Source organism: Branchiostoma lanceolatum, chromosome 10 (assembly GCF_035083965.1).
Source record: "Branchiostoma lanceolatum isolate klBraLanc5 chromosome 10, klBraLanc5.hap2, whole genome shotgun sequence".
NCBI lineage: Eukaryota > Metazoa > Chordata > Leptocardii > Amphioxiformes > Branchiostomatidae > Branchiostoma > Branchiostoma lanceolatum.
In genome coordinates, this window is record NC_089731.1 from 9,441,833 (window position 1) to 9,467,389 (window position 25,557).

The 25,557-nt window shown below is 42.1% G+C and overlaps 4 protein-coding genes across 4 annotated transcripts; all 4 read left to right on the plus strand.

Annotated features, from left to right (window-relative positions):
- Positions 1-1,215: 1,215 nt before the first annotated feature.
- Positions 1,216-7,666, plus strand: LOC136443692 (uncharacterized). The gene is made up of 3 exons (XM_066441027.1): positions 1,216-1,630; positions 2,811-2,883; positions 3,752-7,666. The coding sequence occupies exon 3, from the start codon at positions 4,405-4,407 to the stop codon at positions 6,784-6,786; it is 2,382 nt and encodes a 793-aa protein (XP_066297124.1). The 5' UTR covers positions 1,216-1,630; positions 2,811-2,883; positions 3,752-4,404; the 3' UTR covers positions 6,787-7,666.
- Positions 7,667-10,996: 3,330 nt separating this feature from the next.
- LOC136444027 (salivary glue protein Sgs-3-like) lies at positions 10,997-15,875 on the plus strand. The gene is made up of 3 exons (XM_066441436.1): positions 10,997-11,176; positions 13,757-14,066; positions 14,806-15,875. Exons 2-3 carry the CDS (start codon positions 13,835-13,837, stop codon positions 15,381-15,383), a joined length of 810 nt encoding a protein of 269 aa, XP_066297533.1. The 5' UTR covers positions 10,997-11,176; positions 13,757-13,834; the 3' UTR covers positions 15,384-15,875.
- A 485-nt stretch (positions 15,876-16,360) lies between these two features.
- On the plus strand, positions 16,361-19,859 carry LOC136443493 (uncharacterized). Its single transcript, XM_066440755.1, has 2 exons — positions 16,361-16,750; positions 19,271-19,859. Exons 1-2 carry the CDS (start codon positions 16,399-16,401, stop codon positions 19,582-19,584), a joined length of 666 nt encoding a protein of 221 aa, XP_066296852.1. The 5' UTR covers positions 16,361-16,398; the 3' UTR covers positions 19,585-19,859.
- Positions 19,860-20,478: 619 nt separating this feature from the next.
- LOC136443492 (collagen triple helix repeat-containing protein 1-like) lies at positions 20,479-23,463 on the plus strand. The gene is made up of 4 exons (XM_066440754.1): positions 20,479-20,875; positions 21,194-21,436; positions 21,720-21,912; positions 22,336-23,463. The coding sequence occupies exons 1-4, from the start codon at positions 20,786-20,788 to the stop codon at positions 22,485-22,487; spliced, it is 678 nt and encodes a 225-aa protein (XP_066296851.1). The 5' UTR covers positions 20,479-20,785; the 3' UTR covers positions 22,488-23,463.
- The last annotated feature ends 2,094 nt before the right edge of the window (positions 23,464-25,557 follow it).

Here is a 25,557-nt window from a genome sequence, read left to right on the forward strand (position 1 = left end):
CTCAACTGGAACAAGGGTTTGACTATTTTTGTACTACGAAAGAATTTATGATAACATGACAGTCAGTTGTAAAAATAACAAAACTTTTATAAATTAGACTAAGGCTATTGAGATGTGGTTAGCATGTTGCAATGTAAAGACAATTGATTTTATATTAAGAATTCAGGTTTGTGACACTTATGCAAGTCCTGAGGGTACAACACGGCAGCTATAACTTTACAAAACAGCAAAGCCGGGAGATATAAATCAGAGGCCAAGGCCTTCCGTATCATTTCCCCGAATCAGTATAGGCAATCCATACCCTGCAGGGTTAATCAATAAATTGTTGCAACTGTTGCATGTCAAGAAGACGTCAAGAAACTGCCTCTGGGCAATCTCTTACTGACTGCTGCAAATGCGGGAAAACAATGGAGAGAATGACTTTTTTTGACAACGAGGGTGCTTCCGTACACATCCTTCCCTCAATCAAGGGATAAAGTATGTAAAATACGTTCTAATACCTTCATACCATGTCAGTATTGATTAATGTATATACATCTTTACCTGACTATGATTGCAATTATTTCTGATCCGCCATCATTCACAGGAAACGAATAATATAGCTATTACAGTTTTACCATTACTGGGCAGTGCATACGTTTGGTAGAACAGAATTATTTCCATGTTATTTCTTGACTGGGCCGCCCAGGATCTGACTCAATAGTGTATTAAGAGGTGGTCATTTCTAAACCTAGAATTGATCACAAACCTATCCGGAAATTGCAAGACATTTGCTCGGAGGATCTTCCATTTGTTCTGTCTGGAATCAATACGCAAACACGCCCATTCAGTCAGTAACGTACATCCACTGGAGTAGATTCTCAACTATAACGACGTCTTCAAACTCCTTGAAACATTAAAATGGGCATGAGCCGAGGGACCAGATGGCGCGATCGCTCAATTTAGTATGCATAGCAATAGTAACACTTATCGTCCATCTTCAATGATAAAAGTACCAAGTTACATGACGGAATGCCCTGATTCGCGGAAACGGGGTTACTTCACCACGCACGGCGTGTCAATCAGACATGATCACTAGTAATGTAAACCGATCAATACTAACAACCTCTTGTGTGTGATTTGCCAGACACAAAAGACAAGACGAGAAACTAGCATATATTCATTCGTCTAATGCTCTAGCAGTTGATGCAGACTTTTTGCACGAAACAACTACACGTCTCAAAGTTGTAGCTCTTTCATGTTCTTAAGATTTACAGCCAGTTTTCCGCAAGGTGACCTTGCTACAGTGGAAGTAGAAAGTTCCTAGCCTTAAACATAAGATGGGTCGTCAATCAAGCCTTTGGAGAGTCATAAATCTCAGCGGAAACTGCAGCTGCGAGACTCCAGGGATACTTGCCTTTCGATGAGGTTGCCGGGAGATGGTTGAAATGATTACGTGGGGAGAGCTGTGGTAGGGACAGTCTTTCTGCGCATGGAACGCTGTCACTGCGTTTTCCTCATCGCTGTTTCATCGTATGCAAGCGCCCTTCTCAGATAACACAGGCGATAGCGACGGTCGGGCAGCTGTGATAGGAGGGCAGCGTCATAACTGGCACTAACTGGTTGTGCAGTACTCTCTCTGCTTGGCTAGGTAAGGCTCTCTTTTGTTTTCTACGCGGGCGGTGGTATGTACAATATAAGTTGTTACATATTTAGAAGGCGTTTTTGTATATTAGCAGGTAGACATACTATTATATGTATATATAACGTCATGTATATGTATATGTTATCATCTTTATCCACTACTAGTACCTTAGTGAATATCTTGAAAAAATCCAAATCAGCCCTTGATTTAGAGGGCTTACCAGTCTTTTAAAGGGCAAAGCATTTATAATGATCTTTTCATATTTCAATACCGTTAGCGTTAGAGTTTAATAAACACAAGTAATCTTCGATCAAAGTCGAGACGGCGTATCGTATAGATAAGTTTTGTGCATTCTTAAACGACAATGGAAATAACAGTAGTTTTCTTCATTAAGAATATGCAGTGGTGGCAATTGCATTTACTAGAACGCGACAGCTTCCGCTGGCTTTATTAGATTTTATACCATGAAAAATTATTTAGCTAACCCAACGTTAACCCGAGCAAATGCGCAGTCGGATGATAATCATCTTATACATCATAACTTGTTTTTATTGCAAAGCGCACGACGCCAACCGGCAAATTCTCTATTAAGTAACTCGTAAATGTTCCAAAGATCATGATTTGGACAACAACAATTTTACGGGATGGTCGTCACATAAAACAAGCGCTAGTCCAGTTATTTTCCATACTGAAATCTTAGACGCAAGTAGGCTATCAATTATTCATTAAAGCTCGCTAGAATTCATGAGCGGGCTCGTTACGTACGGAATATTGCTATGCTGTGCGCCGGAGAAGTCCCATCGGATGCAGGTATTGACTATGTTTGGCGTGTTCAATTATCTGACAAGGCAGAACAGTCTCTAAACAAGACGTACTGCCATGTAGAAGGCCAAAAGAGCAATTGTAACGCACTTCTGCTGTGATTTGTCATCAAGGAACCTCGATCGAAGGGAACCGTCTTGAAGGCTAACCGGCTAGTTTTCTGAAAAGTCAAGGTAACGGCTTGGATGAAGACGACAACAGCAGAAACTATTTGCTACCGCATGTACTGTTTTGTTGTATCTAAAGCTGGCGATTGTGACAGACATGTGTCAATGGTAACATTTGTAATGCTGGAAATTAAGTGCTTTATTTGAGAGCAACTTTGAAAATCACCTGGACTGTGCCTCTACCTTGTACCTTCCAGCAAGCTGCCGTCATCCTGCCCAGTCTGCTACCTTTCATTATCCCGCACGTCTGTTTCCGTCTCCGGGTATCAGGTCTGTATCTGTTTTGTACGCTTCCTAGCCAGGTGATTGATGTACTTGTCAGCTTGCCCACTGGTTGGTATTTGCTTCGTCTTGCAATACAGTTTGGTATCTTATTGATGTATGACAATAGTGTACTGGTAACAAGAAACCTGTTCTATGAGACTTGCCAGAGTGTAGTAAATGGGAATCTGTATTGTTGCTAAAGATTGCAGTGTTGCTTTGTGAGGAATATATGTTATATAGTGTTATATAGTGTGTGCCAAATGTTCAAAGGAGTCTTTTTTGTGAGAAATGGAAGGAGTAGGAAGAAGTATTGCAATGGCTGGACTTTTTTCATGTTTGTTCGAAGACTGTCTATGCATGATTATGTCACATCGCACTCTATAATGAGAAGTATGCAAGAAATCATTATTTTCCTGACACAGTCTTTGCAAAAGTCATAAAACGGTGTACATGTCTATCTCGGTGTACGTCTCTTGTATTCCATTGTATAACAAATGCTGAGATCATATACTTAAAGCTAACTCACGTATCAAAAATAGATCACATTCTATCGATCTTCTACTTTGCATGTCCAATAGTTCGTAAAATTTAATACTGAGGCACAGAGAGTGATCCATGATCCACCGTTGCCATCTTTTATCTTCCTCGTAACTTCATACAACTCATCATTTAATTGGGTCTCTTCGATTCCGCGTATACATCTTTCCCATTGGGCCTGTTTGATGTCTTTACCTGTTGCAGGGCTAGATACTTTCTTGGGTCCAAAAATAAAAGAATGCGCTATAAGTAATTCATTTTCGTTCCTAAACGCTTCTTTGTTAAACACATTCATTGCAGTCCATTATCTTCTTAAACTATCACCTTTCACCCGCAGGAGGCTTCCAACAGCATTGGTCAGTGAAACGACAGTTGGTGCACCGTACGGCGTTGTCCATTGGGTCGGGGACCTGTCAGACTACAGCTCTCAATCATAAAACTCTATTAGGAAGACCATCTGGACATTCAGCTTCAGATCGTTTATGAATTCGCCATGATGGGGACTTCAAATCATCATCCTGGCGACTGCAGGAGTAGTTTATGGAACATAGCCCAGAACTGCGAAATCGTTGGGTTGTAACGAATCATATAGAATCACCCCGACTCTTTTTCGATCAGTGCATCAGTGTATCTTTTGATCACAATATTGGATACTGCCACCGCTGGATAGCAACGTTACCAATGATATGCAATGAGTTGATCTCGTCTGAACAAACACGAATAGCTGTGCGCATTTGAAGACTATAGAATTGAGACGTAGGTAGTGATATTTTTTGCAACTGCTCTAGCTGACTTACTTATTACATGAAAATCAATACTAGTTCTAATCATTGTCTATTGAAAGGACCTAGGTGATCAACAGTAGCGAATTGTTTGATATTGTTATGGCGAATGTATCGCAAGCCTGCCCTGCCTGTCGTAAAAACTGACCCTTTCAACGATAGCTTTTTTCAGAACAAAATTATTTCACTCTAAATTTTAGAGGGAATCATGGAAAAGATGTTCACAGTTATCATACTTATAGCTCTTTGGCCAGAAATATTTTCAACGAACACAATACCGATTAAGCTTAAGTTCACCCCATCAATTCAGACCACACCGGTACCAACTAATGATAACACATTTGAACGAAGCTACGCTCCAGCGAACAAAACAAATGCCAAAGTTCCTGCTAAAACAAAAACTTTCCAAGACAACGATCCGCTTATCCATGGCGTCGGCAAAATTGAAAGCCCGTCTCTATCTCCAGAGCCTCAGACATCCGATAAGGGCGGGGCCGGGCCGGCAAAATCATTATTGGGAACTATTACCAGAGGCACTAATCATACGGCAAACTCAAACAACTCATTTGGGGGTAATTACGGAGTAGAGAACAAAGATGTAATAAAGTGGATGGAAAGACAATCTGACAGGCTCATCCTAAAGGACAATGAAGAACAATTGGACGACGGAAGCGGACTGACAGCACCGGCCATAGATAAGAGCACTGGTGCAGACGACGCCGACTTTGAATATCCGGCTACTCGTGACAAAATTGATGACAGCCGAAAAGAAACAAAGATGAAGCCGGCAGACTCCTTCCTGAAATGGCCCCAAGACGATAACGATTTTTTGGATGATGCGGAATCTACTTTCTTGACACAGCCGATAACGAAGAGAAGCAACTCGACATTCGTCATCGAGAAAAAACGGGAAAGCACAACCGACGGTTCTTTAAGTAGCTCAAAACATGACTGGGCTTTCACCCCAACTTCATCCAATGGAACAAAAAACGACTCAATTCTGGATGGACAACAGCTAGACATAGAGAAGACGGATGGTCTTGCAACCGACGTACCATCGATGCAAAATGGCAAACTATCAGCAAAACTTGAGGATCTTGGGTCAAATAAATCTTTGACAATGCGACATCAGAACATCAAAAGTGGTATGATGAAGAAGAAGAAGACACCACCTTTACTTGGAATTGAAGCAACAGATGACTCTCCTAAAATGATGTTCAATTCCACTGCCATTAACAAATCTGTTAACGAAAAAGAAACTGTCAATCATTTGCAGCCAACAGCTCGCAAGATGTCCGTTAACGTGTCATCGCTATTTGCCAACGCGGCAGCAGAGAGAGACGACGGGGTTCAAAAAGCCGTGGAGTATGAATCGTCAATGCTACATGGTCGTGAAAGAGACATGATGAAAACCAGAGATAGCATCACCAGTGGCGATGGCCTACCGTTAATGTCCTCCACATCCCGCGGGAGTTCGCTATCGATCCAGAAGCCGAGGGAGCGTTACAGCGCCTCGACGCTCAATGGTACTGTGAATAAACCGATTAGAAGCCGACACGCCCGATTAACCAGTCTCACGAGGAAAACATACAAGAGGAGAAAGCTGCCCCTGAAGCTGAAGAAGTATGAGTCAACAGGACGTGGGAGTAAGTACAAGAGACCGAACAGTGAAACATTCGGCGTCAACGGACGACAGTTCAACAACCTCATGGCTGGCGCTAAAGATAAATCTGGAAGCTCTGGTTTGCCAAAGAGCTCTTTGGCAACAGAGAATACGCATTCCTCTGTTGACTTGAAAACACGTTCACATGACATGAACAAGGAAAACCACACGCAGCCCATCGCAACTACAGCTCCATTGGCAGGCAGTAATGATTCTTTGGGAAAGTCTGACTCCAAGATGCCACAGCGTGGCCGGCCAGTGAATCATGCAATCAAACACAGCTCGTATAATGAAGTATTTGGAAAGGCTCACCCCCATGTTCCCTTGGTACCGAGCGCAAAGGGACAGCTTAGCACGGAAGAAACATTGTGTGACGCAAGCATCTGTCAACACGACGGCGTCTGCATACAAAGAGCCACCGGATTCTTCTGTAAATGCCCCGTTCTTTACTATGGACGCTTCTGCGAACTGTCGAAAATTGACATGTCAGGTCTAAACACGACCAAAACATCCATAACAGTTAAATGGGGTGCTCGAAACGTCTCCAGTCGGGCCAACTACACAGTGAAGGTGTCTGATGACGTACTACTTCGCGCTGTGCATGTCGGAGATGATGTTGATATGTATACCTTTGACGGATTGAAGCCCGGTCGTATGTACAATACATGTGTATCTGTTGATGTTCAAAACAGCACTCAAAAGATTAAAGACGGCGAGCCTCCGGCTGGAACATTCTGTATTAATGTGCAAACTCAGAAGGAGACCAATTTGTTCTACCAACCTCTGTATGCTATCCACATCTTTGCAGTTACTGCCACAGTATTTCTTGCCATTATGGTGTTTGTAACACTGCTGACGATCTTTCAAACGAGGCGATACTCGCTTCTAATCGACGAGGTTATTTACGATGACACTATTGTCATTTGAGTTCCCGTGATTTCTTCACTACCTGAGGCAGTAAGTGCATTTTTGCGATGTATATATAGCACAGACTGGAATGTTTTGAAATGGTGGGTGACCTTTCGGTGCGGTGCAGTACGATGTATTCCCCGTTTCATATCTGATCAAAGACCGCACAGCCCTGTAAAGGTGAAAGCAGTGTCAAAGTAATCATCGGTTTTACTTTGATGTGATCAATAATCTCCAACCTCGTCTCCACTGGTATGTAGTGTGTTTGTAGTGCTGGGTGTGGCGACTTATACCGCTCCCTGATGTCTGCAACAGATAGTAAGGAAAACTTGTCCATTAGTGGTTACAATGTTGTGGTTGTACATGACTCTTGTAAGTTAAGGGTATAAAAACTAAATAGCTGTATACTTGTCACAACAGAAGTAATTAACATATGGAGTACAAAACATATAGCCACATATCTAGTAACGTCTCCTAACAAATCGTACAAAAATTAACTTTATATACAGAAATGTGAATTCAACAAAATACGTCGTACGTGAATGTAATCTGATATTGTCCTCAGTGATGTCCAGTTTTGTATGCTACGCTGTGAGATACATATCAGTGTGCGTTACCATTATGGCGTGAGGAACATTTTGTATGCATGTGCCTTGTAAACTTTACTGGCCTGATGCCCTTAGAATGGGGCCCTGCTGGCGAGTTACTTTTGCTATTGTTCAGAAAACTCATTTGCAGATATGTATCCGTAACCCTTTCACTTGCCATGCCAATATCAGATAATTCAGGACCGTGGGTTATATGTTCGACTGTTGGACGATATCTTTGTATTCCCATTTCATGTGTGGCCCACGCAGGCTGGAGAATTCCTGTTGGTAATAAATGTTTGGCGCAGCTACATGTCCAGAGAATTGCTGAACATTACAAATCGATATGCAGTGATCCTAGGAATTGGCTAGAGATATGATAGGCCCTTAACAAGCGGCGAGTAAATCACCGTTCGTTTTCTTTGGGTTGCAGACTTTAAGTCGCCGTCTCAAGTATGCCACTGTCCCTCCTCTCCCGCCCTTCTATTTTTCATCCTGTCGATGTTTTGTGAACCTTACGTCCCTAACCAAGCAACTACGAACCAGGGATTAGGGTTGACCGAGGAGGCAGAATAACGAAGTAGGAGATCGCTGTGCGGCCTGGGATGGATTTAGAATACTTGTTAGTCTGTGAGTGGAAAATCTTCTTAGGAAACTTTCTTTTGCTCATCTTCTGAAACATGTAGTCCAGTTATGCGACCCCTCCATGCCTTGCTGTATAATTAGACTCGGACTTTGTTATGTAGTGTTAACACTTGACCATTCAGCACGTATATGGCGCAACTAAAACCTGGACGAGAAGATGAAACAAATAGTAAATGATGTTACTGTCAGTGATGAAGTGCTGGGGTTAACAATTCCATTAGAGGGCTGCGAAATTTACAACAGAGCTTTAGGGCCCATTTCAGCCTGTTTTTCAGGATTGAAAAAGGTGCCAGAAGAGAGTAACGTTACATTTTATAACACCGGCCCCTGGATGTAGTTTGAGGGAATATATTACTGATTTCGATTTCTGAATGCCAATCCTGATGGGTATCAGGTTGGAAGTGATTCTATTGCAGTATTGAATTAAACGAGTAGCTCCACAAACTCGAGAAGAATCATTTTGAGTATACTTTGCAAGGGGTCGTTGTTTTTCACGGAGCTCGGATGGACACCGACTTTGAATACCGTCATCGTGAGTCGACGTTAAACCTAAACACTGGTGAGTGCCCCTCTCAGTCAGGCCTGAACATATCAAAACGTTTCAAGAAAACTGACAATGAAGGAATACATACCTAAATTGGGATTACAATGCAGTGCTATCACACTTGCCATGAATTGCAAGTGCCCATTGGTAATTCTGAGGCTTAACGTCACTTTTTTGGACCAGAAATGTAGCAGCCTTTATCAACATAGAAATATTGTGGCTCCATACATTCCGCCTACGACAGCATTCGCCGAACTTTCCCCTGACGTTTCAAAGCTGTGGAATGTCAACCTCTGGCACTCATCCAGAAACAGCATATTCGCTCCCTCGTCACTGTTTTCTTAACAAAAACTAACAGTTACTTAATAGAAACACGTGTAAATCACTGCTTGTAGGTGAGCTAAAACCTGTGGTCTCACTATCCGTTGAAATATATCCAAGGGGCCTAACTGGTGACTTGCCATGAAAACTCCACGCCACTTTAAGTTTATAACTATTTAATAGACCTTTTTTGTGGAACTCGACATTTGTTAAGACCAACTTCATTGTTTATTTATTTATTTATTTATTTATTTTGATTTACCACATTTTGTGGAAGGATTGACATAACAGGTGAACTATCACCTTTTCAAGATGTCATCCCAGACCGGACTGTAAGATTTGGACCATCGCACACCGGGGCATGCCCCTACTCTTTTTCGAAAGGTGTGGTGGGTTCTTTAACGTGCGCGGGGTGTTGCTCTCCCCAAACACGGGACCTCCATTTAACGTCCTATCCGAGGGACGTCCCTAACCCTAGATGAGCTAGGTACTCATTTACACCTGAGTGAAGTGAGGAAAGTCGTGTTAAGTGCCTTTCCCAAGGGCACAACGTCGGGGCGCAAGTTCGGACATGTCTCTGGGCGCACCTGGGATTAGATCCCGGGACCCATTGTTTGACAGCCGCGTGCTCTACAGTTGCGCCACACGACGCCACGCCATTGTAGTGTCAAAGAAGGTCAAAGATATATAAAATCATCCAAGTACTTTACCAGTGCCCCCCTTCCCTCTTGGTATGTTCTAACCTTTGCCCAAGATCAAACAATCCATCGTTCAAGCTGAGGGATTATTTCGCACATTCTCAGTATGATCAAACCAAGGAGCTTCAAACACAGTGTTTAAGTCTCCCTGATTAAACCGATCTTGGGACTTACCATCACACAAAAAGGATGTACGTGCATGAAGATTCGGCACACACCTAAAGAATTGAGCAACTGAAGTAAACAAAAGCATAACACGCAAATGCACATACCATAGAAACTGTTAACAAACAACTTTGTGCAAAACTTTGGTAAGACCGAGAAACAATTTTTTTAAGTGTAAAACGGAGGAAGGGGTTTTGCCAAGCTTTTGTCATTAAGGCCAGCTTCATCGGCACTGTCATAGCGTCGTCAACATGTGTACTAATCTAATATATTCTCAGTGTGTTTCATTCAAAATTTTCACGACTCATCAAAACTCAGAACAAAAGATCAAGAAGAAAAACGAACACCTTAAACCCAGCTCTTAATCTAACCTAACTCTGTTCACTGACTTATATACACGCAGCACATCACCCTCTATTCACCCCTAGTCTCTAACGTTAACAGACTGACTACGCAGGCTAAAGGGAGAATATTCAGCAGTGCCAGGGGAGTTTGGGCACAGTAGGGTTTTATTTGCCGACGCAGTTAGGAGGAGGAAATGTTAAACTTCCCGCGGACTGACTTTTTGCCAAATTCTACGATCCATACCCCCGTAGGAAGGCCTGTTGGAGGCTAACTCACCCCTCCCCACTTCCTTTCTGAATCAGACTCTGTTTCTTGATATCTATAAAAGGAAGTTCTTTAATTTAGAGTTTTGTTTGTCCTCCCTCCAAGACCTGACGTCTGAAGACGTGCGAAGTCTCTGAGAGACACGCCCTCAGCAGACGTTACCAGTGGCTCAGCCCGTGAGTGTAGTTTGTGGGCCATTCCTCGTCAGCCTGGGATGTTTGGCTTGTAAACAAAAGCCCGCCGTTTCTCATATCATAGATATGTGGGAGAAACGCCCGCGGTGAGAGTCTTAGATCTCATTGGATCGCTGGAAACCTCCCCATGCACCGTTCAATGCCAAGCTTGAGGTTGCAAGATCTATTAAGAATGAAGCTTTAGAGAGTTTATCTAGTTTTTTACTTACTGCTATATTATACATTTTGCTGTTACATTTCTGCTTTCTCTTTGTGTTTGCCCGTTCTTGCTACTATCTCATGTACTTTGTTCCGACAAGAACAATAATTCAAAAGTCAATTTTTTCAGCTCTTACTTTTTATCATTTAATCAAAACATACAAAATCATTGATAGTCCCCTTATACCGTTGGTATTTCGGATCAACGTGTTCTCTTGCAACCCTTCCTCCCCAACCCCAACCCCTTCTCTCCATGGAAGAATATTGACGGGTGCCTTCAGTATGACCCTGGCCGGTGATATGAACAAGAGGAATTTCATTTTCGCTACCAAGTCGACACTGGACTGTGAGGCATACTTGGGACTTGCCTAACATGAGCCGGTCTTGACGAGAACAGTAAAAGACGGGAGAAGTTCTGGTGGACGGACCCTAAAGAAGACACCTTAGGTGAGCATCTACGTCTTTTACGTAAAGAAGTCTTGACCGTAGTTGCTTAAGCGGAGTATTTACCGAAGATGTTTTCTCTGTAGGACAAACAGGCAAACATTACCTTACTTAAACCTACCTTTGCGCGAGGAAACAGAGTATAGGTTCAAACATCTTTTGTTTAAAGTCTAACACGATTCGAGCGAACGATTGTCATACTACAGCATGTGTTTGTTTTCCCGAGTTAGGTGATTTCGTGTTCTTGAGCGAGTTCTTGTGTGTGACCTGTGACCACGCCTTGCTTTACGGGCTGGGGTGCTTTTGGCAGATGCATTAGGGGGGTCCTGGCCTGCATAGACTGTACCGATAATACAGTTGTGTCCTGGTTATCCGTAGTGTTGGTATTGAATCATAGCCGTTAATGCCAGTTATGGCCGTCTCTTGTACATACTCATTTGATAAAACTAAACATTGCTGAATAGATAATGTATCAAAGAAGGTCAGGATGTGAGATACACTCACTTTCCTTCGTAGCGAAAATGACCTCAAAAGAGGAACACATTCTATAACTTCATTCCTTTGCATAGCCAGTAAAGTCAATCTCGATCGCAGAATGATAGGAATCAGTTGATGAGTTAGGGAGGGACTTGAAAAACGGAATGTCAGTTTAAATATAATTCTTATGACACAAATTGATGACCTGAAAAGACTAGATAACTATTACAAACCTCCCGTACTCATGTGTTGGACGGCACATGTAACGTTAGTGTCACAATATGAAAGCTGGAGGGAGGGGGGCTTCCATGTGCCAGGCTCAAGTTTTACGGTTTACAGTCGTCTGACCTAACGTCTACGTCCCTCGCCTCTGAATACCAGTCAAATCCGCAGACAAAGCTGGACGTTGTTCAAAAATGTGTCATGGCAACTCAGCCACAAGAACGTACGTTAAAAGAGGGAGTGGTGAAACTATAGGGAGGTTACATTGTGTCTGTTCAAGAATGACGCACGTCCAAAATGCCAAAGAACGTGCCCGAAATGTGGAATAGATGTAAAGCATGATTTCAAGCATTTTCATGTTGTTCTGAACTTCACAGTACTTCCGTCCTTGTATTTTGTTAAAGATTTATGGGGAATGCCCCTTGTGAGAGGGACTATACCATGTGCATCTTGGACGTAAACCCTCACAGTCAGCCAACATAAACATAGGGCTGTGCAGTTCTGTGTCCGTGTTTAGAAAGTTGACGCCCTAACCTTACATTGATCAGAGCCAGCACTCCTTGAGCTCCTCTTCCTTTTCTAAAACTGTCTTCGTAACTGAATTTTATACTTTCTACTGTCGTGCTAACAAAGACACATCTTTAACATGTTTTCAAAGGCACATTTTTTATGCCGTCCTTTGTCCAAACAACCTTGATATATGCTTGTACCAAAACAGCTGTCTGAAAGTTCGGCTAATTGCACACAGTCACAGGCATGGTTTATTTTGGCAGTGTTTGCCTATATGTTCGCTTGGCTGAGGACAATTCTAACAATTCGCGGGCTTCCGTCCTTAGATCCTATCTGCACCAAGCGACGCAGAATGTTTCCAAAAGTGCCAACACTTAGGAACAAAAGACAAGATAAGGATATGTTATAAAATATGTGCACTAACATGGCTGATTTTACTCCGTGTTTCCATATCGCATTCCAATACGGGCAACAATTTTAGAAGAGTATATCACCCATGGTGTTCTTCTCAATTCCCGACCTACATCCCTAATCACGTGATTCTGAGTTTGCCGCCATTTTTCTCACCAATCCGCCATTTTGGAACTGGTGTCGTATGTCGAAAGCAGGAGTACGTCAAGTGACCTTAAAGGCATATCATAGCCATTAGTCATCGTCAAAAACTCTGACAGTTGACTTTTTGGAGTGGCCGAGTGACCTTATGTTGCTTTTGGCTGGTGATCAGCTTAGAGCTGAAGTATCTTTACTTTGAAAAGAAATAACCGTTTGCCTCTCGGTTTTGAACAGTCTCTTGTCTCATACATGCACTTCGTATTGGCCATAGTATGCTACGTATGAAAAAGCGCCAGTGACTTAGGTGTGTCAACAGATTAGTGTAAAAATGTAAAAGGTAGTATTTCAAACAGTACGGAAACAAAGCAGCCCATTGTGACTACTGCCTCTAGATCTACAAGCAACCATCATTGCTGTCAGAGTAGAACTCTCCAATCACAATCATTAGACGGTAGTTTATATATATTGTATTGGCTGCGCCTCTATTCCATATTGATCAGTTTGTAAAGACAGACCTCCCGTTATGGTATGACACCATCCTATCCAATGCAAGTCATGGCTACATCGCCAGGTGACGCTCTTTACTTTCACCAGACTTTGCTCAAAGAACTAATATCATCTATATGTCAAAGCAATGTATTAAACGTTGAATATAAACCCGGTGAAGCTTCACATAAAAGTTGTGGCAAATATAGTCATAACATATTGCATAACTAAGACCCCTTCTGATTTGACACATTTGCTAAAAGTTTTATCACACCATCCATTGGCTGTTCCTTGAAATGCCATTCCTTATTTGTCTCCTCATCTACATCTATGTAGCTAAAACTCCACGGGAAGGGAAGATTTCTTGTCCAGAGACGTCCGAACACCACCGTCAAGCTGAGTTACATAGAGTTGATGCCTCGCTCCCATGGGAGTTATGACGTGGAGGGAGCCACCAGCGGCGGGCCCGGGCCCGTGCCGGAGGAGGTGCCGGTGACACACGGCCGGCGGAGATGGCTGATCTGCCTCCTGGTCTTCCTCTTGGTTCTGTGTGTTATCCTCATCGTGGCGTTAGGGATATACTTCGGCCTCTATTGGAACAGGGATGCACAGATCGCAGGTACCCCAACACCCTGCAGCATTGAAGGTACGTCTATCAATGTGTGTAATTATTTTAGTTCAGCTATATGTTCACTCGGCGACGCGAAACACTTCATTTCTTTTCTATTGGCCTTGGCACTCACAGAAGAACTTTAACGGTTAGCCAATTTACAAGATGTGGAGGACTAACATTCTGTCGGTCGTTTAATGACATTCAAAATCATAGAGTAACACGACTTCATAAATTACCATTTCTATGAATTTGTCCACATTGACTCGAAAGCTTGCATACATTCTATTCTGCCCTTTTGTCTGTTCAAGAAAATTGACATGTCTTTTTCATTTGCAGAAGTTTGTTGAAAAAGGCAGTCTGTGTTAGTTGATACTGATAACAGGAGGTCAATCAAAAGCAAATTTCTAAATTCTAATCACGTCTATCTGATACCTATTACACGAGGCATTCACTGAGCTCAATTCAATTTACTCCTTCATAGCCATGGTTTCAACAAAGCATAGACTGGGAACTAGAATAGACTAGAAGAAGTTGCGGACCGTAGTAAACCACACAGCACAGCGATACAATTTGCCTCATTACATGATGTTTACATGGGTGTATGTGGGGAGGATTGAGACATATCACAGAAGAATTACAGTAAGGTAGTCTTTTTTTAAATGTTGTCTTGATTTTCATGTATACCATCACTAAAGCATTGTAGCCTGTCGTTTGTTCATCACCATTCACAAACAGTTATGATGATAAAACATGTCATGTTTTTCTGTTAAAGGGTGCACGACTGCCTCACCGGGTGCAGCAACCAACGTGACCAGCGAAACAACAACCTCGCCCCTATCAAGCAACGCCACCGAGACAGCGCCAAAACCTACAACGAACCAACCCACGACAACGTCCATCCCCACAACCACGCATCCGGCAACTACCACCACGGTGACCACCGCCCTTCCGTCTACAACCACGGCTAACGTTGCTTTACTGGTGACCACAGACGCACAACAGACGACGGCACAAGACACCACAGAGGCCGCTACAACCGAAGAAGCAACTACTTTACAACCGAACACCACAGTTACAGACCAACCAACAACTTTACCCACGCTGACAACAACAGAATCGGTAGCATCTACGGCCGGCGAGACCACAGTTGGTGCTGCGTCTTCCCCTGTGCTGACGCCTACCTCTGACACCCAGACCACTGCGACAACAGAAGTCCTGCAGACGACGCAAAACACGTCTGAGGGACCTACTGATGTAGCGACAACCGCCGCGACACCAGCACCCACTGTAGCTCAGACCACGCGATCTACTGTACCCGTGGCACCAACAACGTTGCCAGCTACAACATAAGGCGGCAGTCTTTGAAACATTTTGGAAGATATCTTATGAAAATTGAGGAGCCTTTGCTTTTTCTCACTCGCATAGACGACAACTTTTGGCATCTTTCTCCGCCATTTTGAATTACAATGAGCGGTGTTAAGAACTTCAATGTAAAGCAGTGTGCATGTAATGCAGAAATAGATGACTGCAAGTAGAAGGACGCTAGCGGGTGACCGTAGTCTAGGTGCAATCTTTTTCAGAGTTTGCAGTGTAATACCCAAGGGCATACAATGCACGAACAACGGAAGTGTCCATCACAAAGTATGGTGCTTATTGAGGTCTTTGTAAAGCATAGAATATCAAATAGCATGATATCACTTTATGTCTTTGATATCAATTCTCAGAAGGTGGTATAGGAAGAATCTACTTCTTTGAGATGCCAATCATTTATAGCATTGTGATATGTATATATGTTTTCCTTCCGAATGAGAATAATAGACAAATAAAGCCTTAGTAATGATATCGCATAGTCCCTGGATTCATTATTTGCAAATATAGCTATGTGAAACACGTCACCAATAAAGATTGGTGAAAACGAAAATAGTCAACTTGTACCGAGTGTGATGTTGTAAAACTCGGTGTGAATTTCCAGGTTGCTCTCCGGTTAAGATAATCCGCCCAATTTGCCATAATTCGATGGGATTCCGAATTGACTACTTTGCACCTCTTTAAACGTAAGTGCCTGGATTATGGAATCAATAAAAACAAAATGTATTTTATTTTTAGATGGAGTGTAACAAAGATTTAATGTGAATAAAATGAACATTATGGTCACGTCAATTTTGCAAAAGAGGCCGCTGGACTCACACAGTCCATACACTAATTACCCTACTGATCACACGAACCCCTGGCCATAAAAAGTGATGGTATCACTTTAACCCATATCCATCCATACTGTTGATGTTATCTATGCAAAACCACTCCTGAAAGTGCAACGCAGAAAAATCGATATATGGAATGATGGGCTGGGTCACTGAATTCCAAGATGGCGGACGAAGACACGGCAGAGAAGCCTTCAGATTCAGCCCCAGACGACACCAAAGAGCCCCCGGTTCAGGCTGTGCAGGAGGAAGAGGTTGGAGAATCGAAGGGGAGACGAGCTGACAGCATTCAAGTGGACACCATCGATGGGCCCACTCAATTTGCCGGGGGCTCGGGTGAGAAGTCTTCGGAATGCTGTGCACAGTGTGGAGGATGCCCGGTCCTGATAGTCATCGTTCTCGGGATTCTGGTTGGGAACGCCTTCGGGATGCTTCTCATCTACCAGCGGTTCTACGCAGTGAAAGGTTCCCCCGTCAAGCCGCCTCCAATCAAGGACCTCCTTGCTCCAATCAAAGGTATTAGATATACGACAATATCGTTGCACATTTGTCTCTATTACAATTTTTATTGTAAATATATTCATTCTTTCCGATGGTGATATGCATTCGCTCTACACACTGCAGTTGGAACGAAATTCGGACATTAAAAAGTAATGATGAAATATGTTGAATTGGTATGCGTTCCTTATATCCTGAAATATGACATACAATTCTGATATTCGGTATTTGTAGCGTATGTTTGAAACAGCAACGCATTGGCGTAAAAACGCAGGCATATATGTGTACCCTACATCTAACGCCGAAAGACATACATGCCAACGCCCCCCTCTATATCTATAATGACACGGTAACCTGCGTTATGCAAAAAACATTCGATTTCACTAACACAGTTATGTGGCCCACTCCTCAGGGCATATAATTATGCCAATACTATATCACGACATGCTAGTATCCGCCTATCTTATAAAATCAGAACAATTTGATCAACGACAGTAATGGAAACAAAATTTTGCTGTTGTACCACTTCTACTTTTCACCCTCACAGATATAAAGACCGATTACCATTATGTATAACTGTAAAGTGTGCAAATCTCTGCTCTGAGGCGTACCTTCGCTGTTCCCCTACAGTAAATCTAATTCTGAGAAATCAATTTTCCGGCAGCGATACGAGGAACCGTTAATGATGACAAATTGGGGCTCTGACGTCACATGTAGCATGCTAGCACCTAGACTATCATAAATGGGAAAACGTACTTCAAATAACTCCACTTTGACTGAGGATGGACATCAATCAGCGATACATAGAACGGCGTACTATGATTATTTAGTTCATAATTACGCCAGTGAAGGAAAAATAGCCATGAAAATATCTGAAAGTTTTTTCTTAAACATTGTTTTTTATTCTATTTCTAAAGAGTGCGATAAAATCCAGTAGAAATATTTTCTATTAAACAACTAAGACCGAAAAAAACGTTAATGCCCAGAAGGTATAGAGTGGTTACGGCTAAAGGTGATATTTTGTGGAAAAAATAAGCGTTTTCAGATGCTCTCAAAACCGTTGTTTTCCTAATTTCCACTGACGTAGCCAAACGCTAATGGAATCTTTACTGTATTGTTTTTTCATCCTTTATTCATAACGATTTAAGTGCTTTTTGTTGTTTTAGTGCTAAACGTGCGCAACGGGGGATCATTGGAGGTAAATAGCCTTTCAGCTGTTCATCTTGTTTTCCATTCAACATATGGATGGCAAGTTCAGCACCAAGGACATCAACAATTGAACTGATGGCCACTGTCATTGTGTGACATCCTGGACCTAGAAATGCTGAGATGCATTATTTAAAATTAAATCAATTAATCATCCACTTTAAAGACCGGAGATGATTTGGCAATCACTGATAAAGAGTTTTGATTGATTTGTTGAATTTGTTGAAAGAGATCATACGGCACGACTAGCGGGTAGTTCACGAAGCATCCTTACCGGAACATCGGTATTTGCTAGGTTGGTTCTTAGTTAATAGTACGTTACCCATGCTAGAACTTAGACAATGCACTGTCAACCTTGACAAACAAAGATGACTCTATCAATCATGATAAGTCGCCTAGAGTAGATTTTCATGATATACATCCCCTTTCTCCTGATATATGATGCTGCATGATTTTGTGCATATCGAAAAGAAATGACGGGAAATAAGTACTCAAAAAGAAAGAGGACTCAAGCCTTAGGTACCACGAGTTCTGTTCTAGCTTGGCACATTATCACACTTTTGGTCTCAAGTAGCCTCTCCAATTCAAGGACCGTGTAATCGAGTTTTTATCTTCCCTTGAGCGTTGTCATAGTCCAGTCCCGAGCCGCTTACCCATTTCAAGGACATCGGTATTGATTTGTTAGCAGAATGAGGCCACGGTGCCCTCATTGATTCTTATGAAGTGTCTACGGTTGTTTTTCAGCGTTTTCGCACTCATTGATTCTTATAACGTGTCTACGGTTGTTTTTCAGCGTTTGTGCCCTCATAGATTCTTATAACGTATCTACGGTTGTTTTTCAGCGTTTGTGCACTCATTGATTCTTATAACGTTTCTACGGTTGTTTTTCAGCGTTTGTGCCCTCATTGATTCTTATGAAGTGTCTACGGTTGTTTTTCAGCGTTTTCGCACTCATTGATTCTTATGAAGTGTCTACGGTTGTTTTTCGTCGTTTTTGCACTCATTGATTCTTATAACGTGTGTACGGTTGTTTTTCAGCGTTTGTGCACCCATTGGTTCTTATAACGTATCTACGGTTGTTTTTCGTCGTTTTTGCACTCATTGATTCTTATAACGTGTGTACGGTTGTTTTTCATCGTTTGTGCACCCATTGATTCTTATAACGTGTGTACGGTTGTTTTTCAGCGTTTGTGCACCCATTGATTCTTATAACGTGTGTACGGTTGTTTTTCAGCGTTTGTGCACCCATTGATTCTTATAACGTATCTACGGTTGTTTTTCATCGTTTGTGCACCCATTGATTCTTATAACGTATCTACGGTTGTTTTTCAGCGTCTCTACCGCCAAGCTTGGCGCCACCAGCCAATCAGGGTCGTCGCTCCATCTCAGAGGGGTCTCCACGGGAAGTAGACATGCCGAAGATGACGTCATTGCATCTTCGAGCAGACGACGAAAGACCTAATCGTATCCGAAGAATGCCGATGGAAGCCGACTCGGAAATTCGTTTAACACCATTTTTGGTAGTAAAACGGAAAAAGATAGAGACAGTGGAAGATGCCAAGAGGCTTCAATTGAAGATGGACAAAAAGTCCACGCAAATATCGAAATTCCAATCTAGCAAGGAAAACGCTCTACATGTACCATAGGTCAATTATGGAAGATGTTCATCATGGGCTAGCTATATTTATGCATGTCAATAAAACGCCTCCTGTCGACTTATGAGGAAATAACGATATAGCGGCCATATAAAAGAAATGTATATATAAATCAAATAGTCTACAGAATCATTGTATGTTTGTAATAAGATGCATGCATAATTGATACAACGAAACATTTCTTTTCACATTTATAATACTCTGAGTCATCGTGGAGGGATCCAAAGCTACATGTATGTGCTGTATAAATACTTCAAGAAGGAAAAGGAGGAGCATTACCATGATTTGAATTATTGCAACTGCCATTTCTATGCAATATTTAGTGTCTTACTTCAACTAAAACAGACTTATATCTTATATCATACTGCATGAGATATACATGACTCATAACAGCATTCACTATATCATATTACATATGGTAACCAACACAAAGGTATTAAGCGTTCTGACGTTTACAATGTCTTCATGCATCATTACATACCCCTGAGTAAAATATAATCTTCATTTAAAGTTTGAATTCCGCAGCTGTGACGGTCTTTTGGTTGCAAAATCTCCTCACAACGTTGAGAACTGGTACTGCAGTATTAGCCTCTTGTCGAGTGCCGTTTGGCCCTAATTGCCAAGTGCCAAGGTTATGTTTTGTTACTTGCAACACGAATATTCAGAAATATATTGGAAAAATTTGTTGAATGTTTATAAGTTTTCATAAATATTCATAAAATGTTTATAACTAATCATAGATACATGTATTAACAAATTTGTGATGAAAATTCATCAATATCATCCGTAAGTATTTATACATATATTCATTTTCAGAAATTCAGAAGTATTCAGAATATTCAGAAAAATCCGTACATGTTTATGATATTCATAGATAACCATAAATATTCGTACATTTTCATAAATCCATAAATTCATATATTTGTGAATTCAGATATGATAAAGGGAGGAAATTTTGAAAAAAGGAATGCAACAAACTATTACCTATAAAAAACTTCGATGGTCCTGGCCAACGTTGCTTCTACAAATAGTACTATCTGTCTGATGTAGCATGAGATTGGGAGTGATGTGTCAGAAAATGGTGTCGCATGACAAAAATGGGTATAATTAGACTTGATATAGTTGGCAACATGCCATAACGTTGATCCGCAAGACTGTAGCACCAGCATTTCACAGCGGTGGAGAGGACGCCATGGCTCCATACACATGGTTGACAGTTGTGGCGTTTGCCGCGGCGTTGTTAGCGCAGACAGGTCGCTGTCAGGACGACAGCACACCTCAGGTGAGAGGAATTCGAATAAATACGTAAGGGGGCGTACGTCAATTCATCATGGTTTAAAATCTAGGTCTTGTCGTTATAGCACTAGACGTTCCGATTGTCAAAGATGTCATGTTAACTTTTTGTTGTATGGACAGTCCAATTTCACATGTCGCCTGTCTCTAATTATAGCCTATTCACATCTGTGATAAAAGTTTTACATATTTGACCATACCACCGACTAATAAAGTCACTGATTCTTCAAACTTACATGTTTTTTTGTTGTTGTATTTTTAGAAATAAATTCAAAAGATGATATCTATTCATGGCTGTACCCTGTAGTGTTGCGAAGGTTGCGTTGCTGGGCCACAGGGGTCACCGGGTGTTCCTGGCAGCAATGGTGTTCCTGGTAGCAACGGTGTCCCTGGTGGCAATGGTGTTCCCGGCCGGGACGGCGCAAGGGGGGACCGGGGAGAACAGGGACCGCCCGGAGAGAAGGGGTCTCCTGGTACACCGATCGGGGTGAACGTGAAGCAGTGTGTCTGGAACAACCTGAATGAAGACGCGGACAGCGGGAAGATTGTGGTAAAGTTATCTATACTTAATCCATTTGTATTCCACTCTCATTGGTCGAAGATAGTAAAACACGACAGTTCACTAAGTTGTTATACGTAGAGCATGTAAGTAGAGCCAAGGAGGTTGTAGGGAATCTATGTATATATAATAGCTGATCACTTTGAGGTGCAATAATCTTAGTAGAAACATATTCATATATATACGGTTATACGGTTACTTTATGACAGTGTACTGAGAGCAGAGTCTAGAAACGTTCTGTCATATTCTAACATTCTAAACATTTCAACCACAGGAGTGTCCGTTCAACAAGGTGTCCACCACATCCGCCCTCCGTCTGACATGGAACGGCGCCATCAGAGTTAAGTCGGCCACCCCCTGCTGTCAGCGCTGGTACTTCACAGTGAACAGTGAACTGTGCGCCACCATTGACGGTGTCATGTACACTAATGGCGCCAACGACATAAACCTCCATCGTGTGTCCACAAGTGAGAATCGAACATTTTATCTTTAAGTATGATAGACAAGGGGGTATCCAAAACCCAGGGGTAAACGTTCTCAAGAAAGTTCTGCTTGATCATCGCGAAGTTCAAGGACACGTACATGTATATATACATAGAATAATTTCAATGTGTGTATTAAACTGTAACGTTGTATAAGATTTTGAAAACAGCGTTGGACACGACTTATTTGTTACTTGTCCTTTTCCTAGTGTCACATTTTAACAGACCAAACTTTTTATCCTAAAGAAAGGGGTTTCAGTCATTTGGGAGGAAGTCGGTTGATCTATTTATTGGTTGATTTATCGATTGTTCACTTCCTTATTTGATTGATTGATTGATTGATTGATCTGTTGATTGACACTCTTGTACCCATCGTAGTGTGATATGTGTCGTGATCGTCTTTTTCAGTTGACGGCCTTTGTTACAACTTGCCGGCCGGCCCGGTAACAGTGGCCTTGAACGTCGGTAAATGCGCAGATGGTGCCGCCGGCGGAGACGCCTACACCGGGTGGAACTCCCACTCAAGAATCATCGTGGAGGAACTGGACATTTCAAACTAGGCTTCCTGTTAAGTAGCCAGTACAATGAACATGATGTTACAATTAGCAAAACTTCTTCCAAACTAAAAACATTTTGATTTAAATTCAGCGCAGTATAACGTAGCATAACGTGAATTGCATACTTGCTGAAATAATGCCATACGTAGCTTCCTGAGAGTGACTTGATCAGTTGAAAAGCAATGACATCATAATCAGCCGTTTCTGACGGATACACATAAGACATGATAAGAGACCAAGGTATTGTTTTGACGGAAGTATGTGGTCGCCAAACTCTGCTTGAAATTCAGTTCCTAAAGTTTGTAAGTGATCATACTTTTCCGGACTAATTCCAATATGACCTTCCGGCTGCAGTACACGATGTTGACATTTTAAGGTTTCTGGCATGTTTGACACCAGGAGGTGCGGATTGCATTTTGCTTTCAAGGCCAAGACATCTATATGGAGAATTCTGTTGTTGTCTAACCGGGCTTTTGGACACCTGGTCATGCATAGCAAGCAAATATGAACAAAGTTGTCAAAAAAAGAATCATGCTTAGGACAATTCTGATTATTACTACATTATATTACCTTGGGTAGGGAACTATTTAGTTTTGTTGAGTTGCTCTGTTATGAATCTACCTTACATCTAAATCTATTAGGTCGATTTAGATGATTGTTTAAACAATAGTTTAATTCTATGATAAATACATATATGTATATACGTTCAGCTATTCATTCGCAACTATACAAAGCTACATGATACACAAAAACATAACATATGCAGAATATACATTTACATAAATGATAGATGTACATAATGGTACAACGTACCGTTTGACCTTGGGATTCACCTTGAACCATCTGTGCACCGCCCTGTCATGTAATGTCAAAGTACTAGTACTGACAGGTGCGTTCTACCATACAGACCTTGACATTTACTTTGCAATTACTTGCCATGGCATGTTGAAGCTTGAACAAAGTTTGAATGTCATACCTACCCCGTCACCCTAACATCATGCTCATTTTGCTTATTATGTTTATCTTCACGGAAGAATATCGGTTTTGCTCAGTTTCGTCTTCTTTTTCTCCAAACAAATAAGGTCAATGACCTTGACCAGACGGCTATCACCATGGTTCATGGGGACACCCTGTGGTGTGCGATTATATTTCGTAGCAAGTGGCAATACGTGGGTTGGTTGCCAAATGTATACATGTTTATGTCATGCCTGGGCCTGATACGGGTGTTCCGGACCGTGTGATAACTATCCGGATCACATAGGGTTCGGAAGTGTTATCACACAGGCTTCCATAGAATATTTCGAACGCATTTCGAGCGCGCCGGTTGTGCGGCCGTCGGAAATTCGAATACCGGATTCGGAGATTGGAATCAATGTTGCTACAGTTTCTTGTTCGAGGACACAAAACTTCCTCAACTTCTGGCGCATTCCGCATTGAAATGTATGTTTTCGCGGGTGGGTATGACCAAGGTATGACATAAATAAAATACAACACGTTGTATTCCGCATCACCCTCGGTCCCAGCCCTCCCGCGGGTCGGATCGCCCTCCGGCCTACGGCCGTCGGGCGATCCGACCCGCGGTCGGGCTGGTACCTCGGGTGATACGGAATACCCCGTGTTGTATTCTATATTTATGTCATGCCTGGGCCTGATACGGGTGTTCCGGACCGTGTGATAACTATCCGGATCACATAGGGTTCGGGAGTGTTATCACACAGGCTTCCATAGAATATTTCGAACGCATTTCGAGCGCGCCGGTTGTGCGGCCGTCGGAAATTCGAATACCGGATTCGGAGATTGGAATCAATGTTGCTACAGTTTCTTGTTCGAGGACACAAAACTTCCTCAACTTCTGGCGCATTCCGCATTGAAATGTATGTTTTCTCGGGTGGGTATGACCAAGGTATGACATAAATAAAATACAACACGTTGTATTCCGCATCACCCTCGGTCCCAGCCCTCCCGCGGGTAATACGGAATACCCCGTGTTGTATTCTATATGTACATGAATGTAAGAATAAACAGAGCAGTAGTTTGTTTGGCTAGACGATGTGAAGGCAAACATCATGAATTCGCTTGCGAATATTTCCTTTCTACTCTGTAAATCCACAATAACCTACAGTATATTTCTAGTTAGTGGTCAGTATCTTCACTATCGTTATACGCCATTCGCTTGGCTAGACTAGTGGTTGCAAGAAGTTAATTACCTTTGCCAGAATGGCAAAAGGTAATGTTTTGCCTGGTTTGTGTGAAATGTGGTGTTTGTAAACAATATAACTCAAAAATGCCTTGCCGCGTTGTGTTGATATTTGCCATGTGGTTAGTTGTTGATAGGAGCTCTAATGGGTCCGATTTTGGGGTCCCTATCGGCTTGTAATGGTACTGTAGCGCAACGTTCGGGAACTTCCGTGTTTTTTTTTTTTTTTCATCTGAATATGGTAACGGGGGGTGTCCATAGTCCGGTAAGGTCCATAGTCCGGTAAGGTTTTAAAAATCATTGTTGTGGAGATATGCATGGGTAGCTGCATATGATAAGTACACCTAGTTATGGACTAAACCTTCATGTAAATCACCACGAAGTTGGAGTATGTGTTGAAGTTGGTAAGCCCCAGCGGATAAAGATTTCAAAAATTGCACAAGTTTGACGCCTTCCGTGCAGGTTGACGAGCGAATGCATCGAGAACATGCCCTTCGAAACTCTTTAATTGTTCATCGTAGAAGACAACATGTAAAAAGATACTACCACATATAGGAAGGACATTCATTAGACTTCCTCTTAAAACAAACCTATATACCATATTTCCCTTTAAAGTTGGATAATCGGAGTTAAAATGCCGCCGCAGTGTTCATCCTGTCGCCGCCACCATCTTTACCAATGACGTAGGACGGCAGCCAAAAGAGGTGTCTAACACAATTAAATTAGTCAACCCGCCTGTAGAGCGCCGACCATTCCAGAAAATTGAACCCTACCGACTGAAAAAATCCCATAGATATTGCTGCTATCAATGACAAGGTTGAAAAGACCATCATTGAAGCCGAAAGCGTAAAGGCATACGATCGCAGGCAACGTAAA